Raw genomic sequence first — 12451 nt, 5'->3', positions numbered from 1 at the left:
TACACTCGTTTGTAAATTTGTATTTCAATTTTCTTTCACACAATCTTCTTCCCCCGCTGTCTTAAAAAAACAAAAAAATCTTCTTCCGCCAATAAAACGTGGTCAACAAAATTTTACTTTTTCTATTTTGTGTAATTTACTTCTAAAGTCTAAACTAATTTACACAAATAAATATATTTTAAAAATAAATAAATTTAACTATTTATATTTTTTAATATTTATATTAAAAAATAGGGATAATGGAATTAATGCACTTTAAATTATCATTTTACATTTTTAATTTTTTTTTAACATTTTGCAACATAAATTTTACTTTTCTTTGCATTATTGCACCATCTTCCTTTATTGATATTAACATCTTAATAAATTTGTCATATGGATATAAAATGCAATTCTATATAGTTTAAGTTAGAAAGTGCAAAAATTGTCAAATAACATTGATTAAAAATATAGAACAAAAACGTACTAAATAGTATTTTTATATTTAAAAAAAAATATTTAAAAAAACTATCGGAGATGTATTCAATTTAAAGTTTGATAGATTTAAAATGAGTTATAGGCTTTAAACGAATTTAATGGATGGTTATGGAATTCTATAAACTCTATAAAGAATTTATAAAAATCCAACAAAATCTTTAAGATAACTGTTGAATTTCATATTAATAATTTTACTTTTAAAATCTATTAAAATTTATTATTTTTTTAAAATTAATGACTTTTTGAATACCTATGAATTTTAAAAACGTCCTATAAAATCTTAATTGAATATATCTAGATTTTAATGAATTTTTATAAAATCTATTAAAATCTGAATTTAATATCATTAAACTTATATATCTTCTTTAAGATTTAAATCGAATACCTCTAAATTTTTAAAAACTTTTAAAAAATAACTAGATAAAGATTAATAACGAAATTTGGGCATGCATTATAAAATATTTTATTTGGAAAAGTAAAAAACTTATAAAAAAAAATAACATATTAAATAATCTTGAAAATATTTTATTTGGAAAAGTAAAAATCTTATAAAAAAAATACATATTAAATAATCGTATGAGTATATTGTTCCTAAATAACAAATATAAATATAAAAAATAAAATGTAATTAATAAAAATATTATATTTTTTATAATAATTTATTAATTTTGTTAGATTTTATAAATATTTTATGCTTTTCTATGTGTCTTTATTTTATTTATATTTAGAATCTTTAAAATATATAACAAATTATTATTTAAACTTTATAAAAATAAAATAGATATTATTTCAATTTTTTAATTTGAAAATTTTACATTTTGAATTCTAAACCTTATAAAATTGCACATTATAATTTTATTTTATTCCATATGCCTACCATGATAAATCTGTTACATAATTAACAAAAAAATATAGAAGAGTGCAACGATGCAAAAATAAAATGAATTTTAAGGTGTAGAATATCACAAAAAAATGTTTAAAATATAAAATGTCAAAGCATATATATTTTAAGGTGCATTGATATCAATATTATTTTTTAAAAAAATTGTCATAGTGAGAAAGTAAATCATATTTAGGCATATTCTAATGGTTTTTATAATCACACCAACACGTACAATTGAGTGTCCAAAAGTAAATAGTAAAACTTATTTGACAATTAGATTTTAGAATTTGAGTTGGACAAAGATATTATGTAAAATAATATTAATACAAGAAGAGTATGTTCAATTATAAAAAATAAAAATAAAAACTATATATATATATACGAAAAAAAATTTAAGAGGGTGTATTCAATTCATAATTTGATGAATTTAAAATGAGTTATAGAATTTAAATGATTTGAAGGATTGTTATGAAATTCTATAGATTTTATAAAAAAATTTAAAATAATCCAACAAAATATTTAAATTTACGATTGGATTTTATACTTTACAATTTCACTATTAAAATACTTTCAAATTCATTAAAATCCATAATTTTTTAAAATTTTTTAAAATAAATGATTTTTTAAATATCACTAGATTTTAAAAGAATTTTATAAATCCTAATTGAATACACCTAGATTTTAATTAACTTTTATAAAATTTATTAAAATCTAAATTAAATATAAATTTGTATAGATTTATTTAAAATCTAAATAGAATATTTATAAATTTTTAAACATTTTAAAAATTTTTTAAATTATAAATTGAATATATCCCTTAAAAGTAAGAAAGTAGTTTGTATAATTTACAAATATAAAAAATAAATGCCTATTTGATAAAGTTTTTTTTGATCGAAAGTTTATTTGAAAATCACAATTTTTTTCGTTAAAAAACAAAAATATATGACAAAAATTAATAAGTACTCATTAAAAAAAAATAATAATCTTTTAAACTATTTTAAAAAAATTCAAATTTTATATTGTTTTAAAATTTTTATTTTATTTTATTTTATATGTAAACTGTATTTAATACAATTTTTTTAACCCATATGGTAAATAATTTGATAGATGGCATCCACGTGGTGTATATAGAACTCTATCTGCCTTAAAACAAAACCATGCGCTCTAAAAGTGCTGCCCAAAAAATGAATGTAGACAGGCTGACAAACTTTCAGTCAAACTTTGAATGAATTTTTTCCTTAAAAAAGAAAAACACACTTAAATGAATTTTGTTTTCTTCAAAAATAATAATAATATATTATTTCCATAACAATCGTTGTTATTTTACATATTCTGTTTTTCTGTTCAAATAAATATGCAAGAAAAAGTCTGGGAGAACAAAATTCCATCATTAAAAAAATTGAGAACAATTTCTGTTTTAAAGAAACAGAAAGCTGTTTTTTTTTTTTTTTTTCCCAACATCCACTGAGTGGATTAGGTAAAAATGGTTTTTATTTATGTGAATTTTTTTTTTAATACTTTTCTTTCGGCTCTAATTGGTTTTCTTTATTTTCCTTTTTGGTTGTGGTCCAATTTGTTGCCATATTATTCTAATCTGTGTGTAACGCTGGCCGTTTTTTAATTATTATACAAGAAAAATAATAAAATATTTCATAAAAAAAATATATTAAAAAAAAGTAGTTGGCGCACCTTCAAATTAAATAAAAAAAAAACAATTTTATTTTATTTTGAAAAAGAAAGAAAGAAAAAAGATAATAGAGGACAGGCAAAGGAAAGGAGAGAGAAATGGGATTGGAGGGGGTCCCTTAAGGCTTTTAGGTTTCAGTGTGCGACTTTGTAATTTCTTCTCTTTGAAATCATTAAATCCCACATCTCCATCTTCATCTCCGTCTCTATCTCCGTTCACTCCTACGATCTGCTCTCTTCAGCTCAGCTGGTAAGTCTTCTCACATGGCATCGTTTTCTTCTGCTTCTTTGCTGTTCTTTGCCCTTTTGACTGCCTGTCGATCTTATAGATTGTAGCCTAAATCATTCTCTCTCTCTCTTTCTATATATATATATATATATATATATGTACATATGTGTGTGTCATTACATCTTCATAATGTGGTGTTCGTCGTCCGGTGAATTGGGTTTGTTGCGGAACTGTATTTTGGTTTTTGTTAAAGATGCAATTTTTGATTTGGAACTGTAAGCTTATAATTTGGAAAAAAAAAAAAAAAGAAAGAAAAAAAAAATGAAACCAACAGATGGAATTTGAATGTGTTTTTTTTTTTTTTGGCAGGCTGGTTGATCTAATCTGCTTTGTATTATACACTTCAATTTCGGACTGGAATTCGAATTCAAATTGGATCGGTATTCATCATCATCATCATCATCATCATAATCATCAACTTTGTTGTCTGTTGCTCCTTCTCTTGTTTTGTATGTGTAAGCATATATTATTTCGTTTTCATAGGCTGTGGTGGTTCTTGCGCATTTTGCTTCCTATTTATATCTGTAATTCCCAATTTTTAATTGATAAATAAAAAAAAGGGGAAAATTGGGGGGAATAAAAAAGAAAAAGTAAACATAGAGAGTTATGCAGAAGAGTGGGAGTGTTTCCAGGAATAGTAACACTCCTCTCAAAGTGAGCGTGCCTCAGCAGTCTCTTCGGCGCCTGGGATTGTGTTCTCAGATTGCCACGGCAACTGGGGGCCAGCATGCTTCCCCAGTTGTCTTTCCTGAGAAACAGAAGCGCAGTAAAGTCAAGTCTTCGAGGCGGGGAAATGATGCCACTCCAATAACCCCTACCTCTGATGACCCTGGCAAACTGAAGAGCTTTGAGCATAGGATTGACATTGGGGATGGATTACTGGGTGCTGTTGGTGGAGACGAAAAGTCTGATTTGTTGGGTTATGGGGTCTACTCAGGAAAGTTAGTTTTGGATAAGAAAAAAACGGTTAGTAATGATTCGGCTTCAAATGATTCGCAACAACAAACCTCATCCTCTAATGATAATTGGAACCAAGAAGCTGTCGATGCTAAGCTTACCAGCAAGGCTTTGATATGGGGTTCGCATATGCTGAGTCTTGAGGATGTTATCTCGGTAAGCTCTCCTACCATGCTCATAGGGAAGATGATAGCTACATTTTTGGACTTTTAGAAATGACAAGTGTCTCTTATGTTTAGAATTGTGGAGGAATTCATAATTTTGGTCCCTGATAATTTCTACAGGTTACATACAATGTTGGTCTCAGACATTTTACAGTACATTCTTTCCCTTGGAAGAAGGGGTCTTGTGGCTTTTCTTGCTTTATGAAACCTAAAAGAGCTCGCAAGGACTATCGTTTCTTAGCTTCTAGCACTGAAGAGGCAGTTCATTGGGTTGGTGGGTTTGCAGATCAACAGTGTTATGTGAATTGTTTGCCCCACCCATTGGTTTCTTCAAAGAAGCAGGCATCTTCAGAGTTACTTCCCATTGATACTCCTCCCGAATTAATTTTTAAATGTAAGAGCCCACCAAGAATGCTCGTCATATTGAATCCACGTTCTGGACATGGCCGTTCGAGTAAGGTTTTCCATGGTGTTGTTGAACCTATTCTTAAGGTATGAAGCACTGCTGGTTTTTTTCTGTTATTGTTGTTGTCTTTGATATTTATCCAACATGTTCATGTAGTCAAATGCCTAACTGAGGGGGCAAAAAAAAAAAGGTCGTTAAGTTCTTTCTTATTTTAGAAGCTGGAATGCCTGTTCGAATTTTAAAAACTTAAACACTAACTTCTTACCTGAGTGGCAAAAATCTGCTGTCACTTTAGACTATAGTATCATTTCAAACATTTGAACTAATATGTTTATGTTTTTATTTTTAAAAAATAATTCCATTGGTACAACAAGAACATTTCTTGCACATTAAAAGGCATGCAATGTGGAGTGGAGCATTAAATTGTACCCCCCCAACCCCAAAAAAAAAAAAATCTATGCCAAGGGAAATGTAAGAGACCCATAGGATTATACATGCTGGTTGTTTCCTTTTACTATTGTAAATGTACAGAGTATGTTGAAGAAGGCTACAAATGCATGGAACATATTTGCTTCTCGTCGTTTTATATTCATATTTAAGGTGTAAACTGTGACAGCTTGCAGGTTTCAAATTGGAGGTAGTCAAAACAACATCTGCAGGCCATGCTAAAAAGCTTGCATCAAGTGTTGACATCAGCACTTGTCCTGATGGTACTGCTACTATAATGCATAACGCATTGTTTGATTATATGGATGATTATTGCTTTTTCTCATGTATTTTTATTTCTTTTGTCATCTTACAGCTTTTATTCATTTCTACTTTTCTATATTTTCTTCTATGTTCAGGAATTATATGTGTTGGGGGTGATGGCATTATTAACGAGGTTAGCCATTTGCTGCCATAGAGAATTTTTAATTTCTGTTTCTTGTTATTAGGCATTCTACAAGTTTCTGATTATTCTTTGTGGTATATTCTAATTTATTCCACAGAGCTTTTAGTCTTTTAACTTTTTTTTTTAAGCAAATCATGTCATTGGTTTGGATATGTCCTAGAAGTTTGGACTTTTTATGTCATGTTTTTGTTGATATTCTAATTTTTACCTAACATTACACAATCAACATTGTGATTCTTTGGATTGCTATCCTCATTGGGATGGGATGCATGATGTGATCTTGCTGTCAATAAAGTAAAGTTTTCTATTCAAGATTGTTGATAAGAAGTCTTGTAGAATTCTCTAAGGTTCTTCTAAACCACTCGTTATTGATGTCCTATTGACTGTTTTAGTGGCATCTTCAAACTCTTCTAAACTACTCGTTATTGATGTCCTATTGACTGTTTTAGTGGCATCTTCAAACTTAGTGTGGGATATTGACATTTATAATTTTATATGCCTGAGATAGGAAGGAATCCCTTATCCCTGTTCTTCTAATTTATGTGGTGGATGTGCTTTCTAGAAATGTCCACAAGGGGTGTTAGAAGTCTTTGTCCAAGGAGTGTTTTATATATGGGATTTGTTTTACTGCTTCAATTATCTAATATTGTGCTATATCACCCCATATAATTGGTTATTGGTCAGTTTAAAAACAGCCATTCATTTCGATGTCCAGTGTGGATGTTTTATAGATGAAATTGTGTTAATGGATTGGATAGAAACAGGGATTCACTTGAAACTAAATTAAGGACTGGGAAACAACAGGGACTCACCTGGTGGCTGTTTTGCAGATGAAATGGTGTTGATGGATTATGGAAACATGGATTCACATGAAACTAAATTAAGTAGGATGGAAGTCATGGAGTGCTCTTAAAATGATTAAAGTATGCTTTTTAGAGGATAAAAGCACTTTTTATGGTGGTTGGCAACCAAATACGAATGCACTTTTTGTATTAGTTGTTTTGTAAGAGTTCTTTTTTTTATGAAAATATCCATGATCATGTGCTATAAAATCTGACATAAAGATGCTTAATATTTTATTCTAAATTTGTATATTATCCTTTCTGCTCTAATGCTGTGATTCATATTAGAGATTTCATCCATGCCTTTCATTTCAAGTCTGATGAACTTGGTTACCTACAGGTTCTGAATGGTTTACTTAGTAGAGACAATCAAAAAGAAGGAATTTCCATACCAATTGGAATTATTCCTGCTGGTTCTGATAACTCTTTAGTTTGGACTGTTCTTGGAGTTAGAGATCCGGTTTCTGCTGCAATGGCTATTGTGAAGGTAACTTACTAACGTAAAACATCCTTATTTTATTTTCATATTGTACGTATATAATTATGAGGTTCAAATGTTGTTTTTCCATTTGTCAAACCAGTTGTAGGCTAACTTTACTTTTTAGATTGTGTGAATGATTGATTAGTCCAGGCTATGATTGTTGACTGAAAATTATCCATACATTATGTGACATTTCATCAAGGTTGACTTTGGCATTGTTAACATCATACAGAATCTCACAGTGTGGATTCCACAAGGACAATGTGATATATCATTCCATATATATATATATATATATATATGTATATATATGTGTGTGTGTGTGAATTAGATATAATCCTGTTGCCAGGGTAGACTCTCTACCCTAGCCCTTTACCACGTTAACTAAAATTTGTAAGATGTCTTGCTCAGAGAGCATCCGAGGTGGCAATCAAATGTTGCTCTTGCTCAAACGAACAATACAGTTCTTAAGAGCTATGAGTTTGATGTTATAATCACTTGCTTAATTAATATGTGTGTATGGTATTTTCATGGTGTGTTGTTGGAGGATTTTCTGTCAGATAGGATTAATACAAATCTCTTTTCTTATGAGATAGTCTTATTTGTTTTGGTGCTTTAGTTTAGCTAAAACTTTATTTAAGGGAGTAGTATATGTTCATATCTGTTCTTTCATTTTCCTAATAGATTTCATTTTCTATCTCCAGTGCAATATTTGGTTTATAGGAATGTAGTTTGGAACTTGATTGACCTTTCCATATGATGTCCATTATATTATTTGGTTGGCCTGTGATGATAAATTTGGATGGGCTTGATCAAGTAGAGATTGTTTTTTCTGTACCTGATGCAAATAGGAAAAATTTGCCCTAGGGAAATATTTGATTTATAGAATTGAAACCTGGAGTGTTTGGGCCTTCTTACAGAATAATGTCCATTCAGTTGTTGGTTGGCCAATGACAAATAAGTCCAGAGGATAGGGCATCCTTCATATAGGTAGAGAACGCCCATTCCATTCCTGATGCAAATAAGGAATATGATCCTGCTTAAAGCAATCAATAGGAACTGAGCTTACTTTTACATTGTTGGTGAGGCTTCTTGTGAAATTTATAATGCAAAAGAAGTAAGCTGTAAAATCTTGTACAAATTCTCTGTTGCCTATGTAATATGGCATTGTTGTATACTTGTTATGGTCTTGGCCCATATAATATGGCATGGTTGTTTTCTTGTTATGGTCTTGGTTTAGATTGCTCTCTTAGTTTTTGTGGACGCAACTAGTGACTTTTATTCTTTCCTCAACTAACATATGTTAGACAGCCATTTTTTTATACTTTACCATGAATGAAGTCGCCAAACATGTTGATTTTACAGGTTTCAGGTGTACTTTACTGTCTCCTCTTTTTAAATGGATATTCATCCATTTTCTCCCCTCAAACCAAACCTCTATAAGATCCATGAGATCAGCTTTGGGTGGTTCTTGTGTCTCTGTATACTAATAAAGGTATACAATTAATAAGATTGTGTGCTCATCTGTAAGCAGCTCCAATTGACAGTTGTCAGTTTCAACTATTATCTTCTGTTAGCCTTTGTCATCTTGTGCGTTTCTATGCCTATCAGATCCCGAGTTGCCCTTGATTTTTCGCACCAATTAATCTCCTGCTAAGACAGTGGTTGTTTAACTCCATCTTCTTGTTATCCCTATGAGACCTGTCTTCATTAGATATAATTCCTTCAGTGTACAACTGTTGTTGACGATTGCTTGATTGTATATTTCTGTGAAAGTTCATTTCAATTACATACTAATTGGCATGCACTGAGTTGTACATAATGTCATTTTGTTGGTTTCAGGGGGGTCTTACCGCTACTGATGTTTTTGCTGTTGAGTGGATTCAGACTGGTGTTCTTCACTTTGGGATGACAGTCTCATATTATGGTTTTGTTAGTGACGGTAATTCCTCATACTTGAGCTAATTCTATTGAGATTATGATTAGTATTTTGTTAAAAATTAATCTCATCTGCTTTTTTGGTGAATAATTAATCTCATCTGCTTAAGTTCTTAAATAGCAATCAAGGTTTTTAATGCTTGCCTCAAATCCCACTGGTAGTACAAAACTTTGGCTGCTGTTGGATTTTGTTCTTGTTTTTATTTGTTCTTTGAGTAGCTTCTAAATCTATAATGTGAATAGCTTATTAAGTTGTAAGATTGTTTACTTTCATCTGTTGCCCTTAACTTGATGACCATATGTTGTCTTAGAATATGTTAGAAAGTTGATAAGATTGCTCACTGTCATTTCTTGTCATTAATTTGATTAGTGTCCCTTGTCCTTAATTTGCAATTTATGATCTTGTGTTCTGCCTTTTTAGCAACCCATGTAAATGGTCTTTCTAAGTCCTTGCTCTAAATCCTTACAATAATGACCATCTACCATGTGCTTTGCAATTATTTCTTATTAAATTGGTTTCCAGATATGCATGACATTTAGTTTCTTTTATGTCTCTCGATAGGCTTGAGTCTTTGGTAATGCTTTGTCTTGTGGAGTGCATGAAATTTATTGAATTTTCTTGATTTCCTTGTGATCCATCAGTATGGGTTATTGACATTCTGGGTATAGGAAGTGTACTTTCAATTTTTATTATTCAGGGGAGACTGTTAATGCGATGATATATTTATATGGTAAATTTTGTCATCTTAGAATGTTTCTCTTTCCCATTTGTTGCATCAGTAAATGCTTATATGCATCATTTGTATTTCTATTTGTTACAGTGTTGGAGCTTTCCGATAAATATCAAAAGCGTTTTGGTCCTCTGCGTTATTTTGTTGCTGGTTTTCTCAAATTTCTGTGCTTGCCTAAGTACAGCTACGAAGTGGAGTACCTTCCAGCATCAAAAGAGGATCAAGAAGGAAAACTATCTGTTGAGCGGGAAGTAGTTGACATGTCGGACCTATACACAGACATTATGAAGAGATCAAATGCAGATGGCATTCCTAGAGCCTCTAGTCTTTCTAGTATCGACTCCATAATGACTCCCAGTCGAATGTCTGGAGATTTGGATACAACCTGTAGTAACACTCATGCAAGTGCTGAACCATCAGACTATGTGCGTGGCCTGGATCCAAAATCTAAACGATTATCATCTGGAAGAAGCAGTATAACTGCTGAACCAGAAGTTATTCATCCGCAGTTACCTCTCTCAACAACTCCAAACTGGCCTAGAACCAGATCAAAGTCGAGGACTGATAAAGGATGGTCTGGATTGACAGCCACTCATGACAACTCTAGATGTTCTTGGGGCAACAATATGAATGATAAAGAGGACATATCGTCAACACTGTCTGATCCAGGTCCAATTTGGGATGCGGAACCAAAATGGGACTCTGAACCTACTTGGGATGTGGAAAATCCTATTGAATTGCCAGGGCCATCAGATGATGCAGAGACGGGAACTAAAAAAGAAGTCCCTGTGCCTAGGTATGAAGATAAGTGGCTTGTAAAAAAGGGACAGTTCCTTGGTATCATAGTTTGCAACCATGCATGCAGAACTGTTCAAAGTTCTCAAGTCGTGGCGCCAAAAGCTGAGCACGATGATAGCTCTTTGGATTTGCTCTTAGTTCATGGGAGTGGACGACTAAGACTGATGAGATTTTTTGTGCTGCTGCAGATGGGTAGACACCTTTCACTTCCATACGTTGAGTATGTCAAGGTATGGGTATTAACTGTAGCAAGCTCTCCCACGTGAGTTCTAGATTTTAAATCTGAATGATTGCAATTGACTTGATGATATTACATTATCGTGCGGTTTGAGTGCATTAGACATGGCAATCTGAGCAGGTAGCAAGCAATGAAGTGGCCACAAGTGTGACCGTGTGTTCTGTTCGCAGATTTATCCAATAAGCCGAGTAAAAGTTGTATTTAAGCTGCATGTCTTTGGTGGCAGCATATAATTTTGATGAGTAGACGAATTTGAACTTGGGAACATCTAACCTGAGGTTATGTTGCAGGTGAAATCAGTGAAGATTAAAGCAACAGGAAAGCATACCCATAATGGTTGTGGCATTGATGGTGAGCTTTTTCGACTCAATGGGCAAGTCATATCTTCATTGCTTCCAGAACAATGCAGACTTATTGGTCGTTCCGCCATCCATGATGTATGACAGTCATGAATCTTCTTCTTTTCGAGTCCTTTGTTGGGTGGTAGGGACAAGTATAATACTTATTTCCCATATTGCGGAATATAGAGAGCTTCCATATTCTCTGCTTCACGTCCTTTCTACCTCACTCAGTTGCATCTTCAAACAGGTGAGGTCCTTGTAAATTTTTTCTTCTTCGGTTGTGTATCTGTCGCTTCTTTCTTGTTCATTGGTTTTGATCTTCCTAGTAACTTTTGCTTGGATTATGTATCCTATATATAAATATACATATGATACATTGTGAGCTGCTTGTGTAATTGCATTTTGAGTACGCCTGTTATATAATCTTGGGATTGTGCTCCGAAGTATCTATTTGTTTGTAAAGCATTTGGTTATTGATCAACAGTTATTTCTTCATATGTGTTGTCTTCTTTTTCCTTATTTTTGAGATTCAAACTCAAATAATTATTCGAAGAAGCAATGGTTTTTACCACTGGACTATCCTATAGGAACCCATATAAGTTGTTGTAGAGGCTGTTTTTAATGCTTTTGGAATTGTGAGATTCAGTCTGCTCTATTATGGTGAATGATTTTATTTTGGCCCCACCGGTATCATGCGCTTTTGATTATTTTGTCTTAGGAGATAAAAATGTGACAGAATAAAAGATCTGTGACTTTGTGGCTGATGTGGATGCTGAATTTTAAGTTTTTATTAAAATATGCACAGGTGCATCATGTCATCTTGTATCTCTTCCAATTAGCACTGCTTTGTATCCGTTAAAAAGAACGCGAATTTTTATATAAATATTGTATTTCATGAGTGGCTCGTAACACCTTTACCAGCTATATTTTTTTCTTGAAGGAGTTATTTTGTTTAGAATATTGACGTGTCATAGCGTGGATTTGATTCTAATGGGTGATGCGGCAAAATGCAACATGTAATTGGATAGCTATTTGACATGGTCAATAAACCGGCCAATTATATTACACCATGTCACGAGTGAAAATCCAAGTTATGACATAAATTGTTTCTTCTTTTTTATATGTATTTGTACTCTAATAACCTGTAGAATGCAAGCACACGTGCGAAACGAGACAAACACTTGACTTGGCAGCATTGTTTCTTTATCCCAATATTATCCATTAAGGTTGCAAGAGAGGAGGGACTCCACTCATCTCTCATTCGTAATCCACTTCGCTTCATCCAACTCTCTTTTTCTTTACATTTCATTTTCTTCCGTATTCTACTT

The 12451-nt window shown here is 31.9% G+C and overlaps 1 protein-coding gene across 2 annotated transcripts; it reads left to right on the top strand.

The window, feature by feature from the left end:
- Window positions 1-3080: 3080 nt before the first annotated feature.
- On the top strand, window positions 3081-11618 carry LOC107421985 (sphingoid long-chain bases kinase 1). Of its 2 annotated transcripts, XM_048477162.2 has the most exons (10): window positions 3081-3296; window positions 3645-3715; window positions 3819-4448; window positions 4577-4948; window positions 5479-5572; window positions 5708-5745; window positions 6937-7083; window positions 8920-9019; window positions 9837-10774; window positions 11073-11618. In XM_048477162.2, exons 3-10 carry the CDS (start codon window positions 3942-3944, stop codon window positions 11223-11225), a joined length of 2349 nt encoding a protein of 782 aa, XP_048333119.1. In that variant the 5' UTR covers window positions 3081-3296; window positions 3645-3715; window positions 3819-3941; the 3' UTR covers window positions 11226-11618. The 2 variants fall into 2 exon arrangements, with proteins under 2 accessions (XP_048333119.1, XP_060671589.1); XM_060815606.1 differs by having other exon boundaries at window positions 3645-4448.
- The last annotated feature ends 833 nt before the right edge of the window (window positions 11619-12451 follow it).

The sequence above is a fragment of the Ziziphus jujuba genome, chromosome 3, assembly GCF_031755915.1.
Source record: "Ziziphus jujuba cultivar Dongzao chromosome 3, ASM3175591v1".
NCBI classification, from domain to species: domain Eukaryota; kingdom Viridiplantae; phylum Streptophyta; class Magnoliopsida; order Rosales; family Rhamnaceae; genus Ziziphus; species Ziziphus jujuba.
Note: the sequence above shows the minus strand (reverse complement) of the source record. Positions and strands in the feature narration are given on the sequence as shown.

What these genes read in the sequence shown, in the direction of transcription:
- LOC107421985 (XM_048477162.2), top strand. Translation starts at nt 3,942, where the DNA reads ATGCAGAAGAGTGGGAGTGTTTCCAGGAATAGTAACACTCCTCTCAAA. An exon ending in TTATGGTTTTGTTAGTGACG is followed by an intron (nt 9,020 to 9,836) that starts GTAATTCCTCAT and finishes TATTTGTTACAG; the next exon opens with TGTTGGAGCTTTCCGATAAA. An exon ending in CATACGTTGAGTATGTCAAG is followed by an intron (nt 10,775 to 11,072) that starts GTATGGGTATTA and finishes GTTATGTTGCAG; the next exon opens with GTGAAATCAGTGAAGATTAA.